The sequence below is a fragment of the Arachis ipaensis genome, chromosome B03 (assembly GCF_000816755.2).
Source record: "Arachis ipaensis cultivar K30076 chromosome B03, Araip1.1, whole genome shotgun sequence".
NCBI lineage: Eukaryota > Viridiplantae > Streptophyta > Magnoliopsida > Fabales > Fabaceae > Arachis > Arachis ipaensis.
Genome location: NC_029787.2, coordinates 71,512,981 through 71,537,305, shown reverse-complemented (window position 1 = coordinate 71,537,305; position 24,325 = coordinate 71,512,981). Strand labels below are relative to the sequence as shown.

Here is a 24,325-nt window from a genome sequence, read left to right as displayed (position 1 = left end):
TAAGTATTTTTAAAAGCATTCTCAACTTTTAAAAATTACAAATATAAATATATTATATTTTTAATTTATCAAATACGAATGGAAATAAGATACTTGTGTGCAGACACTTTTGAAAAAACACAAGCCACTTACCAAACCAAGCCTTAACATGTATACTTCAAAACTTGGTTGAATTGTTTATGTTTACTAAATATACCGATTTACGATCGAATAGTAAGTAGTCTTATACTGTTGAAATATTTGTATCTTGATTAAAACTTAGGTATGTATCTAAAATTGTTATATTTAATTATATGTTTGACTTGTTTGATTCATAAATTTTTGTAATAATAGACATATAGCATACCTATAAATTTGATCGACATTAATCTTGTCAAACGCACAATTTGAAATAAAGTAAATAGTCTCAAACACACCCACCTAAAGCCAGAAAAGGAAATTAAAGTGAAAACAAAAATTGTAATAATGCAAATACAACAGATGACTTTATGCTAACATTCTTTTGGGAAAAATTATGTTAGCAGTATTTTTAATTGATGACATTAGATGATGGCTTGATGTTAATAATATTTGGGTAAATTTTTACTATCATTTGATCAATATTCTGTTTTCAACAGCTCATAACACTCAGTGCTTCTGCAAATAAATTATCGAAGCTAAAAGAACAAGCTGAAAGATACGCTGCATTGATAATGGAAGAGTTGGACCCAGAAAACCTGGGTTATATCGAGGTAAGAGGGGAAAAAATCACGGAAGAAAAATATATGAACCATGAAAGAATCAGTATAAGATTAAATGTTCAAATTGGTCAAACAACAATATTGTATTTTTCATTCTTGGCATCGTTTTCAATATGCTGGTGTGACCTGTAGTCCTGTACCTAAAATGGCATATCAGCAGTTAACAGTTCCATTAGCAAGTGTCAAACGATGACAAGATAAAAAATAGATTAGAAACTAACTAGACATATTAGTTTAGGTGTATTTTAGCATGTCATAGACTTACGATAGCTATAATATTTTAAAAAATATTGTTAAAATTAAAATTATATAGTTAAAAATATATTACTAAAAAATAAAAAATATGAGTTTAATTTTAACAACACTTGTATAGTTATTGTTGACACCATAACTATAGGCATACTTAGTTTACATGGAAAGCAAGTTGGAAGATTTACTTGTTAGAATCATCATCAATCTTTTTATCCTGTTATGTACACTTATTTGTGTAACAATATTCACTATGCTTTCTTGACCTTGTTAGTATTTGCCCCTTGTTCAGTTGTGGCAGTTAGAAATGTTGTTACTACAAAAGGATAACTACATGAACTACAGCAGACAACTAAGTAGCAGTAGTGTAAGCTGGAGTCAGAATTTGAGTGGGTCAAGGCCCAGAAGCAAGTTCCAAAGATTCTTCTGGACATTTCAGTTCCTTGAGCTAGAATATTGGAGGAGGGGCTGGATTTTGTTACTGTGGTTGGTTATCATGGCATGCCTTTTTGCTTGGAAATTTTACCAATACAGAAACAGAACAACTTTCAAAGTCATGGGCTACTGCATACCTGTGGCTAAAGGCGCTGCAGAGACTCTCAAGTTCAATATGGCTCTCATTCTTTTACCTGTTTGTCGGAACACACTCACTTGGCTTCGTTCCACAAGAGCCAGAAAGTTTGTCTCTTTTGATGATAATATTAATTTCCACAAGGTAAGAGTGGTTATTTGATGCGTTGCGCTTCATCATTATTTCAATAAATTTGTTACCGTATAGTGTTGGTGCTTACACAATTTGACATGAACCCTGTCATTTCTTTCAGACTATTGCATTTGCCATAGCTATTGGAGTTGCTGTCCATGCATTCACTCATCTGACGTGTGATTTCCCTCTACTCATAAATTCATCTCCAGAAAAATTTTCACTCATAGCTTCAGATTTCCACCAGAAAAAACCAACATACGCATCACTTCTGACCAGCATTGAAGGCGCCACTGGAATCTTAATGGTTCTTTTAATGCTCATCTCTTTTACACTCGCAACTCATCACTTCCGGAGAAGTGCACTCAGGCTTCCACCACCCTTTAACAGATTGACAGGCTTCAATGCATTCTGGTACTCGCACCACCTTCTTGGCCTTGTCTACATTCTGTTGATTCTCCATGGATATTTCTTATATTTGACTCATCAGTGGTATAAGAAAACGGTAAGAACTTGAACTGTAATACATTTGATCAGATATGTGAAAAAGTTGAAAACAATGTTTTCTCTTAATTCTCAGACATGGATGTATATAGCTGTTCCACTGTTACTGTATATAGCAGAGCGCAGTCTAAGAAATCGTAGATCAGCACACTATTCAGTAAAAATTGTAAAGGTAACAAATGCAATCCTCGGTTTAGTCTTGAGTATTGTTTGCAAATCCTTGTATTATCGATATAGTTTAATAAAAATTCAACACTTCCCTTGTATCTACAATCTCCACTACTTCCTCTCCTTTTTCTTGCTTAAACATGTCAAACACCAGAAAGAGAGATTTCTCCTTTTTCTTTTTTTGCCGTCCTTTCCATTCCGTTTTCTTCTCCTCAGTCAAACACTTGGAGACAGCATGATGATATAACATGAGAATTACATTTTTTCCATATAAATTTCCTTTGACCTAGCAGGTTTCGGTGCTACCAGGAAATGTCTTCAGCATAATCATGTGCAAGCCAACTGGATTCAAGTACAAGAGCGGACAGTACGTGTTTTTACAGTGTCCAAATATCTCTCCATTTGAGTGGTAAGCATGTTTTTATCTCTCGGCAATTATCAATAAAAATGTTATATGTAGATTTGATGGGGCATGGACCTAATCCAACTATGAATGATGTTTTTTTGTCCGCCTCAGTAAATTACTATTTCTATCAATGAAAGTTTTAGAATGTTAACAAAACTACTCATAAATAAATAAATAAAACTTTGTATTCATGAAAGAGAAAAAACTGTTATTTCTACCCAAAAGTTTGGAATTTTAATAAATCTACAAATGAATAAAATTAATGTTTCAATTCTTTTGTCATATAAAAGCCATTTTTTGGGGAGCAAAACTAATTTTATTCATTTATGAATAAATTTGTCCGTGTCTTAAAAATTCCATGGTTAAAACCAGTAGTTTACTGGTGAGTGTCTAAAATATCTGACATACAAATAACACATCTCATAACTTACCATCAACCATCAATTATTATATGTGAGAAACAACAACAACAATGTTTATGTTTTAGGCACCCATTTTCCATCACGTCAGCACCAGGAGATGAGTACCTAAGTGTTCACATTCGCACAGTAGGAGACTGGACAAAAGAACTCAAGCGAGTTTTCACAGAAAATGATGAAACATTACCTTTGGATAGTAATCGAGCAACACTAGGGGAGCTAGTGCAGATGGAACAAAGAAGGTAAGTAGAGACCAAAGGCCAACTATGTTTCTCCTCCATGGAAATCTTGCAATGATAAACTAATTAATGGAAACTTCTTTTACACAGACAGCCAAAACTTTTCTTAGATGGCCCTTATGGAGCCCCAGCACAAGACTACCAGAGTTATGATGTATTGCTCCTCATAGGATTAGGAATTGGAGCAACTCCTTTCATTAGCATTCTCAGGAATCTTATCAATGAAACCAGAGTAATTGATGAAATGGTACTATACATAATCTTAATAGATTTTTCGTAAAGTTGATTTTTTCTTTTTCTTCAGATATCAATTGTATAATCTCATGTGCAGGAATCAATGACGGAAACAACAAAATCAGGAGACAGCTTAAATAGTTTTGCATCTTCAAATTTGACGCCAAGTGGAAACAAGAGAACACAAAGGACTACAAATGCTTACTTCTACTGGGTTACCAGAGAACCTGGATCTTTTGAATGGTTTGAAGGAGTGCTGGATCAAGTTGCAGAAATGGACCACAAAGTAGGATATTGAATTGTGCATAGAGTTACTCTAATGCACTATCATTTAATACAAAAAACTTAAAACCAAGAAACTATCCTCTTCTTTTTTTTTTCTTCTCACTCCTTCTATCACATGGAACAGGGCCAAATTGAACTTCACAACTATCTTACAAGTGTCTATGAAGAGGGGGATGCAAGATCCACCTTAATTACCATGATTCAAGCACTAAACCATGCCAAACACGGGGTTGACATCCTATCAGGCACTCGAGTAAGATCTTCATTGCCTGGAGGTTTTTAATTTCTGAATAAAAATAAAAAAATTATTGAGATGAAGATTGGGTATTTGTTGCCTTATGTTCTGAACAACTAGAACAATTATCATCTGACAGTAACCACAAACCTGAACATGAATTTCTTTAATTTATTGTTTCTCTTGGTTACAGGTAAGGACGCACTTTGCTAGGCCTAACTGGAGAGAAGTTTTCACAAAGATAGCCTCTAAACATCGGCAGTCTACAGTAGGTAAACCACTTATTACAAAGGGTAGAACTGTTTTCCTGAAAGAAATTCAAGAGCTAGTAATACTTGGAGAAGAAGCAATGAATAAGAATTTAAACATGAACTTTGTCCTATATATGCTTCTCATATGATTCAAATTAGCAAGTCAGGCTATAAATCCTACTTTTTCCGAAGTCATACAACATTGATAAATATACTTGAAATGGAAAGAGTAACTATTTTCATGAAAGAAAAATGAAGAAACTAATTGAAAGTCAGTGACGTAGGAGTAAAGTAGCCCAGTAGGTATTGATGGAGACAAGCTATCTTACAATGAAGTATCAATTGGTAAATCTCAAGAACATTGAATGAAATTGATATCATGTCAATCAATTTATAGCACCTTATTATGTATATGGAAAACTTAATATTTAAAAAAAAAAATGTCACAGTTAGATGTTATAGATTCTGCAACTGATAATCAACATAAATAAAAAGATGAAATGTGAAAAGATAAAATCATGGTAAAATAATTTCCATTTGACGGTTAATTGAGTGAAAATAATCATCTATTGGCCGGTCTTTGAATATTATTAACTAGTTATGTAATAACTTTTCCTATATTAAAAATGTTACCAGTGACTTTACTTTCATAATTTTCAGTAGAAAATAATAATTAGATATTTATAAACAGTAAATGATTCTCAATAACAAACATGCAACCTGAACCAATAGAAAGCAGGTGCACTGAAGAGGGACTAGCAAACAAGTGATTTGATTTTGATATGCTGCTCAAAACCTGAACCAATTTCTGTTACATCAGAATATTAGACAATGCTAACAAGCTAATCATAATACTTGCAGGGGTGTTTTACTGCGGGATGCCAGTGTTAGCAAAGGAGTTAAAGAAGCTATCACTTGAGATGAGCCACAAGACAACTACACGTTTCAACTTTCACAAGGAGTATTTCTGAAATGCGGAATGATATTTAAACAACTTTTATTCATTTTTCTGTAATTATCAATTAAATGATTCAAAAGGGAAATTGAGAAATGTTTAGTTCATGGTAGTTGTAGGACAGCAAATGTAATTATAATATTACACAATTACAGTGCAATACAAAATAAAATAAACAGAGGAAAAAAGTTTCAAAGATTTCAGTCAGGCAAACACCATACAAGCGTGTTTTAGTACACCTTGACAAACTACCTTTAGAAGCTAGAATTCATACTGTAAACAAACGCATAATTCTGAACAAAGTTTAATTCGGTAAAGGTGAAAGTACTATTCACAAAATTGTATAGAACCATAACTTTGAGAGTTGCAACTGAAATACTTGACCTGATTCTGAGATCTACATCAGTAGCCAAGAAACTGTTAGCTAACATAACAAAGAAATGCGAGAGGATTATTGCCAAAGAGAGAGGATAGTAAGAAGTGTAAACTATGACAACAGGAAGATATCTATAGAGCGACCATACATACGCTGCACTGCAGTTCAGCTTCCTTACGTTCTCAAAACAGGAAAGAACAACAATGTGAAGCAAGAAGTAGTTTGATCTTCATTGACTTAATGTATGAATCGATCTTCTAAACCAACTTAGTGTTTACTTCAATGGGTTAAATTTAAAATTGAATCTTGGCCAAGACTTACTCGGAGCAGCATGATAACAGATAAAAGAACGTACTACCAACATTGCAGGTAAAATAAGAAGTTTACACACTTGTAACATTAATAACTATTTGAATCAATATTCAGGTCATCTTAGGAAAATCTTTCATCTCATCACATTGGAAAAAGTTAACATTAGACAGCTGAACTAAAGATTGATCGTGAAACATCTTAAGCTGGGTAGAAATTCATCTAAAGTGTTCAAGGGATATATACCACCTGGAAGATGTTGGGTATATTAGTATGAGAAGATGACAAAATCTTATATTTGTGTAGTGGTTTCAAGGCACGATTAGATCGCTTTTTTTAGAGAGATATTTGTCTCCACACTTAGTTGCTATAGGGTTGATGACAATACTATCTCAGGATACAATAAAACCTAAGAATTTCTTAATTAGCAATGGTAAGAAATTCTCAACTCTCTTGAACAAAGAAAATTTCTTAATAGTTGATTAAAATGTACACTTAGTACTTGTGTTTATGAAATAGTGGACAAGGACTTATTTATACATATTGCACGTAGCAATTATGATTAGTTACGTATACAAATGGTTGTGTCTTTTCTATTGCCAATTGATACAATGTTTTGAACATACACAATTCTTAAAGAGTTGTGTCTCTTTAGCCAATAGACGCAATGTTTTGAACATTCACAATCCTTAAAAGATTGTGTCCCTTCAACCAAATGGTACTAAACGATTAGTAACCGTTTATCAATATTAATAATAATATCAATAATATTAATAATATTAATTAATCAAATTTGTAAATACCCTTCAGAAGAGACGATCTAGTTTGAGAGGAACACAAAAACTCTTTGGTAGTGAAGACAAAACTAATAAAAGAATTCAATGGATAAATATTTTTATTATTAGTGAGTCTCCAATTCAAATGAGTCAAATGAGACCTACAGTTTAAACAAATAAAAAAAGAGAGAGTGTGTGTATTATCACACACAAGAGAAAAAGAAAATAAACAGAGTGAGAGACACAGGATTGACGTCGTTGAAGAGAACAAAGAAAAGGGAGAAAAGGGCAGTGCTATTTTGATTTTATTGAACTAATAAACTTGCTTCATTTCTTATAAAATTTTAGTATGTTATTCTTAATATAGAGATGATCGAATATTAGGATATAACTTACTAGTTGTATTATCTTTTTTTTTTTTTCCCATTTTGTGAAGAGTTTATATTGATTCGATCAGTTTTGCTGATGTATTTTGTTGATAGTTGAAATGCTTTAGTACTACTAGAAAGACTGATTGTGTACTCATTATTTTGATAGTGGAAGATTTTACTGAACTAGGTCCCGTGGATTTTTTGTCTCTCTTTTAGGAGTTTTTTTACGATAAATTTTTTGTATTTGATTTTTTAATTTCTGATATTATATTTGCTACCTGTAGTATCTTTGGAGTTAGCTATTTAATTGCACATGTTGTGGAAAAATTATTTTGGTGCTTCCGCAGATAGATAGGTTTTTGTCTAAACTTCAATTTTTTCCATTAAAGTGGTTTCTAGAACTTTAGTTATTTATTTCTGTGCTGATTAAATGGAAAAAAATATTTAGGGACTAAATATGGTCAAATTGAATTCCAAAAATTATTCTATTTGGAAGACTCTCATGAAAGATATGTTGTATAGCAAGGACTTGTATGATCTTGTGAAGGGAGATAAATCCAAAGGTACAAATCCGATGCTGAATGAGAGAAGTTGAATCAGAAGACAGTTGCTTTAATTAGGCAACGGCTTGATCTTAGTGTGTATCCACATGTTGACATTGAAACTAATACTGAGAAGATGTGGAAGAAATTGAAGGAGTTATATGAGAGAAAGAATGTGCAAAACGCAGTCTTGATTCGGAAGCTAGTCAATATGAAATATATTTCATATTGAAGGTAAATCAATGCCTGAGCACTTAAGAGCAATTTTCAGGAGACTATGAACCAATTGACAAATAATGATATCACTTTACATAATGAGTTACAAGCCTTGTTATTGTTGAGTTCTTTGCCTAATAGTTAGAAAGTCCTAGTTGTGACACTAACTAACTCAGCTCCAAAAGAAAAGTTAACGTTAGCAATAGTTAAAAAGAGCATGTTGAATGAAGGCAGAAGAAGAGAGCGAGGTTTAATTAATACCTCCTCCCAATCAAAAATACTTGTTTTAGAGTCACGAGAGAGAAGTCAAAGTAGAAAACCCCACAGTTTTGACAGATAAGAGAGTCGAAGCAAGTTAAGAAGAAAGTACAAGTCAAGAAAGGGTTCATTTGTCACTACTATAGTAAGCCGGGGCATATCAAGAGGGTTTTTAGGTTCTTTAAAAGAGAACAATCAAGGGGAAGAAATTAAGACAAATGTAAAGATAGTGATAAAGAAATTGTTGCTATTGTTTATGAAGATATTCTTATCATTTATGATAAAAATTATGTTAATCTTATATGTGATGATTCTACTTGAATTATGGACTCTGGTGCTTCATGTTATGTCACTCTGAAGCATGAATTTTTCATACTGCTAGAAATTTTGGTAAGATCAAACTGGGAGATAAAAGGGTGCATGACATTATTGGTATGGGTGATATGTGACTTGAAACCAACATAGGATGCAAGTTGCAGTTGAAAAATGTTAGACATGCGCCAGATATGCAATTCAATCTGATTTTAGTGAAGGCATTGGTTCAAGAGGGGTATTATACTTCTTTTGGTAGTGAAAAATACAAGATTAGCAAATGAGTTTTCATTGTTACTAAAGAAGATAATAGTCTCAGTACTCTCTATTGGTTGTAAGCAAAGTTGTGCAAAAAAGAGGTAAATGTAGCTGATGATTCCTCTCTGATTTGTGGCATATGCGTCTTGGTCACTTGAGCAAGAATAGACTTAGCGTCTTAACCAAAAAATACTCACTTCTAGTGAAAGGTAGAATTTTAAATACTTGTGCTCATTATTTTGTTGAAAAACATGCTGGTGTATCATTTCATAGTTCTAGACCTCGTAAGAGATCACATGTTCTAGATTTAGTTCATCCTAATGTTTACACTATGGATACTAAGATACTATGTTACGGCCCAAAATAAGTCATGACTGGCACTTAGGAAAATTATCCCCTAACAAGCCTAATAAATTTGAATATAAGATAAACAAGAAGGTTACAAATGTTTTGAATAAATTTACAGTTTCTAGAATGAATAATTACATATTTTTAACAAAAGATAAAATAAGTAAATATGGATGGATCCTGCCTGTGACATATAGAGCATATGACATCTAAGAACTCAACAAAGAATAGATACCCATTGCAAATCATTACTCTTGAATAGAAAGGTTCACATAATCAATTATTTATTCCTAAAGAATATTTTTAAAAAAACGAAGTGAGTTTTGCAACTCAGTAACTAGATAGTACATCTATAATTCACATGAGACCATATAAACATTATTAATAAAATAATTTTAATTAGAAAATAATAACTTATATGAATAAGTGAATCAATAAGGGAGTTCTCATACAGAAATCAAATTAAAAGTCTACACTTGGGCGGCTTCACCTCTATGGATAGCCCTTTCTTCTTGTATGTCCTAACAGAATAACAGATCTAACATGTGGCCTATACGTTAGGCTAACATTACTCCTACTAGCTGGAGTCTAAGTTAGATGCATCTAAGTTAACGTCATAACCGCCGTTAACTACGATTTTCTAATACGAGCCGCTCAAACCAATTCAAAATATATAATTTCAAATATAACAAATTCTTCTGTCTTACAAATATACGAGGTATCAAATCAAATCAGCTCATACTTTCTCATCCAAATCCCTTTTCAATAATATTTTCTCAATCTTAAGGTATTTCAAATATATTTTATAATTTCAAAATAAATACCAACCAATACTTCAATGCTTCAAAAATACATATTCGGATAAAATCAAATATTTTAAAATAATATAAAGCTTCATCAAGAATACATATAGTCTCATAAAAAAATATAATCTCACGTGTATATTAAAATGAGCTTAACAAGGATAAATATTTAGCTTTAACAAATCAAATATTCAAGCCAATTTAAAAACCTTTGATAGTAATCTTATAAGTATAAATAAGTTCAAAGTACCGTATATCAAAATAATTATAAATGCAAAGCCAAACAATTATAAATATAAAGCTTACTCACAATATGGTCCTAAGGGAATGAAGAGGCCGAACCTAGAGTGTCAAATTAAAAGGTGAAAAAAGTTGAAGTAGAATGGAACGGAAGAGCACAGAATTTGGACCAAGGCAATGGCAACAACTTCAATTCTCACGGCAACGACAATGACCACAACACCAGGCAAATGCAGTAAATTCAAATCAAATAAAAAGACAAATGCAGATAAAATTCGGGAAAACCCAAAACAGAACAAAGACAAAAATAAATCAAAATAAGAGCTCATGACTAGTAGAACAGACATGCATCATATGTATTCATTTGCCATTGTTGAGTGTACATATTTATTTTTGTTTGCCTAATTGTATAATTATATTTAATTACTAATTGAAATACTTTCTATACTTGCTCTTCATTGTGTTTATCTTGTATTGCTATTATTTGTGATTGATCCAACTGTAAGGCTAAGATTGGATTTGAGATGATGGCTGCTTGAGATTTGGTAAGATCGGCAATAAATTGAATCACTGAACTAAATACTGAATATTGAATTAATCATTTGAGATATTGGAAATTAAAGATGTTAAAATGTACTAGGATGAACTGAGGCTAGAGACAAATGATAACAGCTAAGACTTAGCATATTAACCCCGTTGGGATTAGTTAAAACTCTAGTCTTGAACCTCGTGTATTTGGAGATTAGGATTGCCTAGTGGATTCATGTCTCTTTATATAGTCTTTATTTGAAACTATTATCCTATTGGGAACCTTCAAGTTTTCATCTATCGTGGATTTTCTATTTTTCATATATAGGGCGTGATGTACCTCGCTGAGTGTGCAGGATTTCCTTTGATGAAGCGAAGAAGACTCTTTTAGATTTATTTTGATACTTAGTATTATTCTCCACTTTTGTAACTTATTATTGTATATTCCTCTTAGAGGTTTGTATTTTTGGAGAAACAGGATGTTATTTTGAACACTTTCTAGTTTGTAATATTCTAGCTGGCCTTTTTTTCGCGGGTCGATACTAGCAGTTATTATGTATCTTCTTTCCAAACTTATGTATATATATTTTTGCTTCTGTATATGACAATCTCTTGCATTAGCATGGTTCGAGTGTGATTAACGGTTGTAAATTGTTTAAAAAATTTTCTTTACGGGCTCCTAGTTATATTATTATTCTTCAGATATTATGTATGTATTTTTCTTTAGGTGTCTGACGAGCGGTTTCTTGCTAGTAAAGAATTCACAAATAAATTCAACGTTGCAAGTATAGCTTCTAAACCAGCAAAGAATCCTTTCGTACAAAAATTTGGTTGTCACAAGTAACAAACCCCTAATAAAATTGATAACCGAAGTATTTAAACGTTGGGTCGTCTCTCAAGGAATTACAGGGAGGTGTATTTATTATTGGTTATGGAAGATTATCTTTTTTTTTTTGGGTTTTTGAATAAGGAACAAGAAAAAAGTAAATTGTAAGAATTAAATTAATAACTAATAAAGCTCTTAGCAAGGTATGAAAACTGGACGTCCTATCCTAGTTATCCTTATCAATTGTCATGAGAACTGTTCATTACTCCCACTTAGTTAACCCTTACTAAATAAAGGAAAGTCAAGTGGACTAATCAACTTGATTCCTCAAATCCTAGTCAACTCCTAAGGAAAGACTAGCTTTAGAGGGGCAGCAAATTCCAATTTTCAATCAACAAGGAGTTTGATAACTCAAGTGTCACCAATTACTCAACCAAAGCTAAGAATATAAAAAGCTAAATTAAAATCATGAATATGAAATACCTCAAATTGTATTAAAGAAGAAAATCAATTCTAACATGGAGTTCATAAACCAAATTGCAAACATAAAGTAATCAACAAGGAAAACAAATAAACTAGAATACCAAGACAAATAAAAGTAGAAGAGAAACTAAATTAAAGGAACATTGAACCTAGAATTGAGAGAAAAAATCCTAAATCCTAAAACCTAAGAGAGAGGAGAGAGCCTCTCTCTCCAGAAACTACATCTAAACCAAAAATTGTGAATAATGGAATGTCTCTGAATGTGTGGATGGATTCCCCCACTCTGTAGCCTCTAATCTATGTTTTATGGGTCGAAAACTGAGTTAAAAATAGCCCGATTTCTGATACATCCAGCACGTCGCTCTGTCACGCGTACGCGTCGTCTACACGTACGCGTGGATTGAACTTTTGCCAGGTCACGCGTACGCGTGATCTACGCATGCACGTCACCTATCTTCAGAGAAAATATGGCAAATTATATATCGTTGCGATGCCCCAGATGTTAACTTTCCAACGCAACTAGAATCGCCTCATTTGGACCTTTATAGCTCAAGTTATGATCGATCGAGTGCGAAGAGGTCAGGCTGACAGCTTTAGCAATTCCTTCAGTTTTCTTGTATTCCTTCCACCTTTGCATGCTTCCGTTCCATCCTCTAAGTCATTCCTGCCCTATAAACCTTGAAAACACTTAACACACATATCAAGGCATCGAATGGTAATAAGAGAGGATTAAACATAGCAAAATTAAGGCCATAGAAGCATGTTTTCAATCATAGCACAAAATTAGGAAGGAAAATGTAAAACATGCGATTTCTATAAATAAGTATTAGTTTAGTGGATAAAATCCACTCAATGAAGTATGAAATGTATGACGAAATAGTGGTGCATCAAATCTTCCCACACTTAAACATTAGCATGTCCTCATGCTAAACTCAAGAGAACTAAAAGAGTGAAGAGGAATGGTAGAAAGTATGAGATGCGACATATGTATGTGAATGCAACTTTATGCTAAGATATTTCTGTCTACTTGGTTAAAAGTAATAAGCTCTTCAAGACAAACATGAATCAGATTTCACTAATTCAAATTATACAATAAGGGACAAGTAAACTTGTAAGAAGATAGCTCATGAAAGCAGGGAACATAGAATCAAGTATTGAACCCTCACAGGAAGTGTATATGCACTCTAATCTCTCAAGTGTCTAGGGTCAATCACTCTACTCTTCTCTAATCATGCTTTCTAAAACTTTGTTTTTCATCTAACCAATCAACAAGTATTTAGTATACCAATGCAAACATTATGAGGTCTTTTCAGGGTTGTAATGGGGCTAAGGTAAAGGTGAGGATATATGTATGGCCAAGTGAGCTAAAATATGAATCTTTGATTAACTTAAGCTCTCACTTACTCACACACACACTCTATATAACTCTAAAATTATGCTTAGCTACCCAAAATTTCCACTTTTGCATTACATACTCATGTATTAAGTTTTTCTTTAATTTAACCATATATGCATTGATCTTTTATTAAACTTAACATTGGGGTAATTTTATCCCCTATTTATTTATTTATATTATATTATATTATATTATATTATATTATATATATATATATATATATATATATATTCATTTTTTTTCACACATTTTTTTTCAAAGTATATACAAACATATCAATGCATATGGTTTTACATATTTAATGCATAAGCATGTACCCAATTCCCAAAAATCTTCACAAAAATATAAAAACACACTTTTCTCTCAACCAATGTCCCAAGTTTCCCTTACCCAAATGATCTTTTTTTATGATTAAAAATATAAAAGTAAACATAACATATCAATGCACATGTATTTTTGATTTTTCTGGTCTCATATGAGTATGTACCCAAATTCCCAATATTTTGTCAATGAAACACAGTACCATTTCATCAACCCAAGTTTCCACAGTTTCCCACACTTAATTTATACACAATCTCTAACTTAAGCTAACCAAAGATTTAGTTTGAGGTAATTAATTTGTTTTCCTGCTTAATGCTAGTGATGTGGTAAAATATAGAACAAATGAGGATTAAAAGGCTCAAAGTCGCTAACAAATGTGATTGAAAGGGTAGGCTATTTAGGATGAGTGGGCTAATAATAAATGATGGTCTCAATCATATGCAAGCATGTAAATACACTAAACAATGGACATATAGAATGGAACAAAATATAGATTACAATTATAGAGAAGAAAACACACAGGAATAAAATATTATGGTTAAATAATATAACCATATAATTAAGCTCAAGTCTCACAGGTTGTGTGTTCTTAGCTCAAAAACCATGTTTCAATTTACAATCTTCAAACAAGTTTAACACAAATATTTCAATTTAAATTAGTGAAATATTATAAAAAGGGTCTTGAAAAGAAACTCATTACTTTAACCAAGCAGTGGTAAAATATGCACAAAATCAAACAAACATGCAATCAAACATGCAAATGTAACAATGAACTACAAAGAAAATTAAACAATGGTGTTGAAAAGAAGGTAACTAACCGCTGAAAGTCGGTATCGACCTCCCCACACTTAAAGATTGCACCGTCCTCGGTGCAAGCTATGATGTGCAAGTGGACGGGTTGCTCCAACTGACGCTTGTAGATGGAGGCGCCTTAGCTGGAGGTCTCTTAGTTCCTCTCCTTTCTGGGGTCTTGTCAGTGTCCTTCTCTTTTTCTTTCTTGGTACCCATGCCTAAAGAAGAAGAAAAAGGAAGAGTGTGAAATATAGATAACTAAGACTGGAAGGGAGAAAATTTCAAGTGATGATGAATGCCAAAGAAAAGATAATGGCTTAAATACATGGTAGCTACAACATGTAGGTAAGACATCAATTAAGATCAGGTAGGCAATTCAGAATAATAAGATGCAGGAGGATAAAAACATGCAAGTAACAGGCATGAGAAGCATAACTCAAGCATCAAGTAATAAATGTGCCAAATTAAAGAGCACTTGCTATGATGACAATTGTGAATGATAATCCCAATTACATGTGGAGTGCAATGTGAGAATAAGAATGAAAAGAATGAGTCCAGATGTATATGAGAGCCAAACTTAAATGTTAATTATCAAATCAATCCTTACAGGTTCAAAATAATAAAATAGTACCCAAAAAAAATTCCAACACCAACATAAAAATGCATGAGAAGAGACCATAGATAACTAAGGTAACATGAAATAAATAAATGCAATAATAGAAAGAAGGGGAAAGGAGAGAAGAAAGGAGAAAGGAATGAAACACGGGAAGTGACGCGCACGCGCAAGGCATGCGTGCGCGTGAAAACTGTATTCGCCATGCGACGCGTACGCGTGGATGATTTTGTGCCTCTAGCACAGTTCCAGCATGGGGGCAGCACAACTTTCTGTCCAACTCGCTATTTACGCCGATTTTCATCCCCACGCGTACGCGTCGCTGACGCTTACGCGTGGGTTGAACTTTTTGCATGGGGACATCTATGCGTAGGGTACGCGTACGCGTGGGGTGGCTTGTGCGCCACGCACCCCTCCCACACGTCTCTCGCGCAACTCTCTGTTTAGGTGTGCATACACAAACGACGCGTGCGCGTCGTAGACGCTTGCGCGTCGATCTCCCTTTTTTTTTATGCAGAATGCAGAATGCAGATGCTAATGATTATGCAGAAATTATGAATGAAAAACTTGTGAAAAATAAAATAAAACTAGGAATAAAAAAGAACAATCATATCATGGTGGGTTGTCTCTCAGCTAGCACTTTTAGTTAAAGTTCTTAAGTTGGACATTCGGTGAGCTCCTTGTCATGGTGGCTTGTGCTTGAACTCATCCTAGAATTTCTACCAATGTTTGCAATTCCAATAGCCTCCGGGGTCCCAAACTAGGCACATAAAGTCTTCGAGCAAGTTAAAACAAGTGACAAGGCCCCAAGAGTGTTGATTGTTGGGATGAATTCCGGGATCCCAGACCTTGACTTTGCACCCATCTTCTTGTTGATCATCATTGTTCTGACCGGGTGATAGGTAATCTGAATTCTTACTGAGACATCCAAACAGCTTCCTAGACCAATTCAATTGAGAACTGTACCAACCTTTGTACTTCAATTTGGAGCATGCAACCATATTGAACCTTGCATGACAATTCCTACCACTAACCATCTCCCTCTTACTCTTATAGCCACAAAGAGCTCTAAGTTGCCCATCCGTCTCAAGCAAAGCATATTCAAGTGGGCTAATTAAGCTTAGAGATGAAAGGTTTACCCACTTGAATGAAGGAATAGACGGTGATGGCTTTGGGGAAGAGGTCTCCAACAACTTTGGTAAGGTGATTTCCAGCTCCATTCCCTTGAGCTCTTCCTTGACAAATTCCACCTCTTTGCAAGCCTCTTCAACTTCAACCGCTTCCTCTTGGTAGCTTTCTTCCAATTCAATCTGTTCTGCATTGCCTACCAAGAGCATGGGAGGCTGTGCTTCTTCTTCTTTAATCTCCATCTCTTGATCAACCTCTGCAAAGTCTTCAACCATGATCTGCTTTGGAGGTTGTACACCCTCCTCAACATCAGCATCAAACATCTTGGAAGGAGGCTCTATGACTAGACTTTCCCATGGAGGTTCAGCATCGCCTAGATCTTCAACCACTTCCTCTTCTTCAGCTATTACGGTTTCCTCCACTTGTTCCAATACAAAGGTATGTTCCTCACTGTCCATTGGAGTTTCTAGTGTCTCCTTCATGCTACGCTCTTTTATTGATTCTCCACATGTAGCCATGGGAGCACTTTGAGTGTCAAAATGCCGAGAGGCTAAATCACCTACTGCTCGCTCCAATTGATGAACGGCTGCTTGAAATTGATCCAGTGTCTCCTTGAGACGATCCCTTGGCTCTTGTTCCTCTTGGATAACGTAATTGGGATCATAAGGCTCTTAGATTGATGGATATGGACATAGTGTATATGAAGGTGGTGGTTCTTTGGAGTAATTGGGTTGAAATTAGGGTGGTTCTAGATATGGTTCATATGGCTCATAGGGTGGTTGGTATGGTGGATAAGGGTTAAGATTATGCGAGGGTGTTTGGTAGTAATGGGCTTATGAGTGTGGTAGTTCAAAGGTATGTTGTGGAGGTGGTTCATAAGCATAGGGTGGGGCTTGTTGGTAACTACAAGGGGGTCCACCATATCTATCATCTTGGTATGCACGTCGGAATGGCTCTTGACCATAGTAATTTGGTGGAGGTTGGTTGTCATAGAAGGGTCCACCATAACTATTGTCTTGGTATGCATCACAGAATGGTTGTTGGTGATAGCACATTGGAGGGGGTTGTTGCCAAGGGGGTTGATCAAATCCTCGTGGCTCCTCCCATCTTTGATTCTTCCAACCTTGATGCATGTTCTCATTATAGCTTCTATTCCTTACAACAACATTGGAACCAAACTTAAAGTCAGAGGAGTGAGAATTCATAATAGCTAAAGAAAATAAAAACTAATAAAAATTAATGAAAATAAACTCCTAAAACTAGAAACACTAACAAAGAAACGAAAAAGCAAATATTTACAATAACCAATAATAAGGCACACGTTTACGATTTTCCGGCAACGGCGCCATTTTGACGAGCGGTTTCTTGCTAGTAAAGAATTCACAAATAAATCCAACGTTGCAAGTATAGCTTCTAAACTAGCAAAGAATCCTTTCGTACAAAAATTTGGTTGTCACAAGTAACAAACCCCTAATGAAATTGATAACCGAAGTATTTAAACTTCGGGTCGTCTCTCAAGGAATTGTAGGGAGGTGTATTTATTATTAGTTATGGAAGATTATCTTTTTTTTTGGGATTTTTGAATAAGGAACAAGAAAAAAGTAAATTGTAAGAATTAAATTAATAACTAATAAAGCTCTTAGCAAGGTATGAAAACTGGACGTCCTATCCTAGTTATCCTTATCAATTGTCATGAGAACTGTTCATTACTCCCACTTAGTTAACCCTTACTAAATAAAGAAAAGTCAAGTGGACTAATCAACTTGATTCCTCATGTCCTAGTCAACTCCTAAGAAAAGACTAGCTTTAGAGGGATCCAAATCAATCAGCAAATTCCAATTTTCAATCAACAAGGAGTTTGATAACTCAAATGTCACCAATTACTCAACCAAAGCTAAGAATGTAAAAAGCTAAATTAAAATCATGAATATGAAATACCTCAAATTGCATTAAAGAAGAAAATCAATTCTAACATGGAGTTCATAAACCAAATTGCAAACATAAAGTAATCAACAAGGAAAACAAATAAACTAGAATACCAAGACAAATAAAAGTAGAAGAGAAACTAAATTAAAAGAACATTAAACCTGGAATTGAGAGAAGAAATCCTAAATCCTAAAACTTAAGAGAGAGGTCTCCAGAAACTACATCTAAACCTAAAAATTGTGAATAATGGAATGCCTCTGAATGTGTGGATGGATTCCCCCACTCTGTAGCCTCTAATCTGTGTTTTATGGGTCGAAAACTAGGTCAAAAATAGCCCAAAAATCACCCCCAGCAATTTCTCATACGTCCAGCACGTCGCTCTGTCACGCGTACGAGTCGTCCACGCATACGCGTGGAATGAACTTTTGCCAGGTCACGCATACGCGTGATCCACGCGTGTGCGTCACCTATCTTCAGGGAAACTATGAAAAATTATATATCGTTGCGAAGCCCCGGATGTTAGCTTTCCAACGCAACTAGAACCGCCTCATTTGAACTTCTGTAGCTCAAGTTATGATCGATTGAGTCCGAAGAGGTCAGGCTGACAGCTTTAGCAATTCCTTCAGTTTTCTTGTATTCCTTCCACCTTTGTATGCTTCCTTTCCATCCTCTAAGTCATTCCTGCCCTATAAACCTTGAAAACACTTAACACACATATCAAGATATCGAATGGTAATAAGAGAGGATTAAACATAGCAAAATTAAGGCCAAAGAAGCATGTTTTCAATCATAGCACAAAATTAGGAAGGAAAATGTAAAACATGCGATTTCTATAAATAAGTGTTAGTTTAGTGGATAAAATCCATTCAATGAAGTACAAAATGTACGACGAAATAGTGGTGCATCAGTGTCGTCATAATGTCTCGCTATCATTGGTTTACGACTTAAGTGTAAAACTCTGTGTGGTAGAATGTTACAATTGTTGTCGTGTTCTGTTTTGTCTCCACCACCGACTTGCCTCTGCGTCTCCTCCACCACCACCTTGCCTCCCAAGCTCTTCTACTCGATGCTTTGCACTAGGTGAAACAAAGATTTTTTTTAAATGAGAGTTTGAGGAATTTAAAACCAAGTAATACACACTGTTCTAATTCACTCATCTCTCCATAACTTAAATCAATATTGTTTTATGTGCTTGGGTGTAACTTAACGTACCATGTTAGCTTTCGTCAGGAACATATGCATGGCACATACCCGAATAGCATTTTCAATATTTACAAGAAAGTAAACATTTGTATACATATGTGCTCCCTCTTAAAATTATGTTTGCCCCGTATTAAAATAAGAATTAGGTTTAATTATTGTATCGATTCCTATTAATTAGTTTTTACACTACTTTTAATTTTGTAATTTAGTCATTTTTATGTCAAAAATGTTTAAATTAAAGAAAAATTTCTCTTAAAAAATATGTGGTCAAAAATCTAATTAAGTTCTTAATTATGAATACTTTCAATTTACAAAAAAATATTCAGTTAACTCTAACATTCTTTACACTGGATAGGATCTAATTACAAAATTAAAAACAGGATATTTTTAAAATGTGTTTTTAGGATACATGTTAATAAAATTCTACATATTAAATCAACTTAATAAAAAACAGAACATTGTGATACTATTCCGTTAATGATTTATTTCGTTAAAGTTTATATTTTTGATTTTTTTTATTCAACTTTAATCTTTACTAATAAACTATAAATATATTTTGATGATTAATTCTCAAACATAAATTGAATAAAAAATAAAAAGTTGGACTTTCTTTTATTAAATAATTGAATAATTATTAGATAATTTATAAAATATCTAACAGAAATATGAGAGATTTGGCGTATTTTTTTATGTGAAATGTCATTCATCACATATAATTCATATGAAATGTATTTTGCTCAAATATAAAATTTATTGGTTAGAAAATAATTAATTTAACATTTTAATTTAACTTACATTTACTATTATTAATATATTGTAAGAGTAAAGAAAATTAGCAGCATCTATCAGGTATGGCTCACGAGTTCACGCACTAAATTGCTGGCTTCTTTCACTATCTCTGGTGCCGGGCTTATTACCTTCTCAAAAACACACCGATTCCTCGCTTTCCAAGTGTTCTAACACAGCGCCGCTATGAGGAGGGTCTTTTGTCTACCGTCGAATTGAGCCACTACCCAGGATAAGACTCGTTGCCACCAATTGAAAAATGTCTCTTCTTCTCTCATCCATAGGTAAGGGGTTATTAAGCTTAGGCTCCATATTATTGAAGACAGGGGGCATTGGAACAAAGTATGAGAAATTGATTCAGTCTTCAACATGCATCTTGGACAAGTGGCAAGAGTGGATGCGAACCGGCTGTGGACTTGTTGCAACACCGGAAGCTTTTTATGAAGACTTTTCCATAGAAAAATCTTAATTTTATGTGGTAATTTCAACTCCCAAATATTATTCCAGACTCTGTTGTGTATGTTCTGTGGCCTCAATGAAGTAGGAGAATGAAAGAATGCATTTTATAAATAGAAGAGAAAAGAATATCATTTTTGTATCCCTCCAAAAAAATTTTATTATTCTTATACGCTATATATTTATCCCATGATTTAGATAAAAAGACTAATATGACTAATTTCAAAATTTTTTAAAATTAGATTTGATTAAAAATATTTACGAATGGCATCATCTTTTAAGATTAATTTAATTTTTTTTTTATTTTTCACAGTATTTCTTAACTAAAAAGACAAAATTTAAATTTCTAATACTTTTTTAAATAGACAAATAAAGGAATCACTTGATCAACCTAAATTCTTGCCTAATTTGAGCATTTACCCAACTTTTGTAACTAAAAATTGCAAGTACAAAAAGGCATCTTGAAAAATGTGTTCCATACTGCAACTACCAACGTTTCTGAAATCCGACGATGGCTTCACTCACTGTCCTAATCCACTCTCCTCCCACCTTGCTCCACACTGCAACCACCAAGTCCCCGTATGATCGAACCCCCTCAATCCTTCGGTATGCTCCATCGAGTTCTCAATTCTGTGGTCTAAAATTATCTCACTCTTCCTCTTCATCACTGCGTTCTGCTAATTATTGCTATTCGGTTAAAGGTTCCATTTTCGCGAAGGTACATGCATCTATCCAAACCTAGTTCAAGATGCATAATAATGCAACCCGATTAATAGAGTAGCTTCAACAATTAGTTGAAAATAGTATCAATGATAGTGTGCAGAGTTGCAAATTAGTGATTCTGTTCCTCAATTTCAATATTGGTTACTAGTTAGTGGTTTTTCTACCCTGACAGGTGAATAAAGGTTCAAAGGCACCATCATTCACGCTGAAAGATCAAGATGGGAATAGTGTAAGCCTTGACAAATTCAAAGGAAAGCCGGTGGTTGTTTATTTCTATCCTGCTGATGAGTCCCCTTCATGCACCAAAGAGGTAAACACATGAGATTGTCTTAACATACGGTTGGCCCTTCAATTAGACAATTAGTATAGCTTTTCAAGTAATACCCTAAAAATTTAGTTCCAGAAATTTTAATTGTCAAATCAACCCCACATATTCATCTAACGAGGGATTGATATGGTGTGTTAAGGTTCTAGGGTTTAGGATTTTCTCCCAAAGTATTATTTCTGTGTATGATGTCAATCCAAGCTAACGATAGGAAATAATTGTTATCATAATTTATTTTAGACTTTAGAGTAATGAGACAAGTAGGTCTTTGAAACATTTTGTGGCGGACTTATTCTCCTATAAGGGGAAAAACATACCAAATAAGTCATTGGCAAAATTTCGGATGGATTTATAGGTCTTGAGTTTGGTTTGTTTGATTGCTATCCGTGTCCATAAGATATATGGATACTGTGACACGTGTACTATTTGTTTAGTAAAACACTAATTTTAGAAGGACATGTTGACACCCAACGGTACACAAAATACATGTATTTGTTATCTAGTCAGAAAGTTAGGAAACAGATATTAGACATAAGCAGAGTTTTTTATTTCATTTTTTGTATCTTCAAATTTTTTGAAACTTCACTTCTTACCTTCATCACCTTAATCACCAGCAACTTCCTCCTTATTGGAGGTAAAATTGGTTTTTAATGACAAATGTGTTTATATCTCTTTATTAGTGTCTTAACAACCTATTAGATGTATTCATGCACATTTGTGTCTGTGTACATGTTTGTCTTTGTGTCTATGTCTTCATAACACATATAAGTTGCAAATCTTCAAGGTACAAGTCTAGCATTTTAATCCTTTAGGGACTTGTTTGAATTATTTTTTCCTCAAGGACTTGGTATTTTTTGCCCCATTTAGGGACCTATAGTTCCATCACAAAATTTTTAAAGAACCCATTTGTTCTTTCTTTACCATTAAATCGCTGATATCTAAATATCCAAAAGCAGTGATATCAAACCATTAGATTGTGTATATTTTGTATGAGTGGTGCATATGATCTGAAGGCAATGGAACTTTCAATATTCATGGTTGATTTCAGATGCTAACATATGCTGGTGTTTTAAAGGCCTGGTTGTTCTTATTGATAGAGTTGCTGCGAGATAACATTTGGTTGGTTTAAATGTTTTTGCATTAGCAGTTTAACACAATCTACAAGTAGTTAGTGGTCTGTCATGAAACCATCTTCCCCTATAAATTAAACCATTAGATAGAGGCACACAAATAATTTTATATCTAACACACTGTTTGATATAAAAGCCTCTTTTGGACTTAAAGCATGGACCACGGAAAGACCCATCTAACGTTTTCCTTCTACTATTATTTAGAACAATAGGGAGAACAAGAATTTTAACTCTAAAGCTCTTGGTCATAGAAGTTTTGATGTCATGTCATGAACCATCTCTTCCAAAAGCTTAAACTTTCTGGTAGATTCATACAAATGATTTTACTTTAAAATGATGGACTTGAGATAGAAAAGCTAGTGGCAACGAAAAGCTAGTAGTAATGAAAAGGGGTGCATAAATGTGTTTATTGGGGAAATGAAGAATTTTGATATACATATTAAGTATTAATTACCAGTATCAATTTAAAATTATATCGCATTTTTGTCAAATAGAAACATCATCATATATCCATTGTTGTCTTGATATGCAAATTTTTATTTTATTTTATTTTATATTTTTATTGTTTCAATTTTTGCAGGCTTGTGCTTTTCGGGATTCATATGAGAAGTTCAAGAAAGCAGGGGCCGAGGTTGTTGGGATCAGTAGTGATGACCCTTCTTCTCACAAGGTAAGAAACTGAAAGTAAACTTTTATGGCAATTGGTTGTGTTTAATGTTGTTTTACATTGAATGTAATGTGTTGAATGTAGGCGTTTGCTAAGAAACACAGGCTTCCATTTACTTTGTTGAGTGATGAAGGCAACAAGGTGAGGAAAGACTGGGGAATCCCCAATGATTTGTTTGGAACATTGCCCGGTAGACAGACTTATGTTATTGACAAAAATGGTGTGGTTCAGCTCATTTACAACAACCAGTTCCAACCAGAAAAGCATATTGATGAGACTTTGAAACTACTTCAAACTCTTTGAGGTTTCAGGTTTTTCATTATCCCATTCCCCATGAAGTGTGTAAAATATTGGTAACTGCTGTTTATTGTACAACTATGATAGTTGCAGCTGATTCTAAAGCCTTATAGAGATACAATGTTTCCGGATCAAAATCATGCATTTCAATGCAGCAGCACATAGATTGATGTCTCTGTATTTTCTTCAATATTGTTGTAATTTTAGCTTAAGTTGACTCGGTTGTACCTATTAATTTGCATTTTTAATAATTTTAAAATTAAAATGTATGAATATGATATGTTAGTTGAAAGGAAATAACCTTGGGCATATTATATTTGTGCCTTTTATTTTCATGGCCATTTTATCCTTGTTTAATTTCTGTTAATAGATATATGATATATGCTAGAATTTGTTATTGGAAATGACAAGGTTCAACAACCTTTATGATACATGATCTGAAATAACGTTGACATAAACCTATAATAGCTACTTTTCTGGAGGCTGGAACAACCCTTGGCTATTTATTCCGAAAGCTGCATGCTGCAT

The 24,325-nt window shown here is 33.8% G+C and overlaps 2 protein-coding genes across 4 annotated transcripts in view; both read left to right on the top strand.

Moving 5' to 3' along the window:
* Positions 1-5,606, top strand: part of LOC107630596 (respiratory burst oxidase homolog protein E) — an 11,052-nt gene extending 5,446 nt beyond the window's left edge. For 2 of the 3 annotated variants that reach the window (XM_016333792.2, XM_021118962.1), the window contains exons 4-14: positions 618-731; positions 1,282-1,704; positions 1,814-2,197; positions 2,273-2,368; positions 2,658-2,773; positions 3,258-3,431; positions 3,519-3,675; positions 3,760-3,948; positions 4,072-4,200; positions 4,376-4,454; positions 5,295-5,606. In XM_016333792.2, coding sequence (XP_016189278.1) covers positions 618-731; positions 1,282-1,704; positions 1,814-2,197; positions 2,273-2,368; positions 2,658-2,773; positions 3,258-3,431; positions 3,519-3,675; positions 3,760-3,948; positions 4,072-4,200; positions 4,376-4,454; positions 5,295-5,404 — 1,971 coding nt within the window. In that variant the 3' untranslated portion in view covers positions 5,405-5,606. The remainder of the gene's footprint in view (positions 1-617; positions 732-1,281; positions 1,705-1,813; positions 2,198-2,272; positions 2,369-2,657; positions 2,774-3,257; positions 3,432-3,518; positions 3,676-3,759; positions 3,949-4,071; positions 4,201-4,375; positions 4,455-5,294) is intronic. The other variant, XM_021118963.1, reaches the window with a different exon arrangement.
* LOC107630597 (peroxiredoxin Q, chloroplastic) lies at positions 21,068-24,111 on the top strand. Its single transcript, XM_016333793.2, has 4 exons — positions 21,068-21,373; positions 21,551-21,688; positions 23,414-23,503; positions 23,585-24,111. Exons 1-4 carry the CDS (start codon positions 21,167-21,169, stop codon positions 23,801-23,803), a joined length of 654 nt encoding a protein of 217 aa, XP_016189279.1. The 5' UTR covers positions 21,068-21,166; the 3' UTR covers positions 23,804-24,111.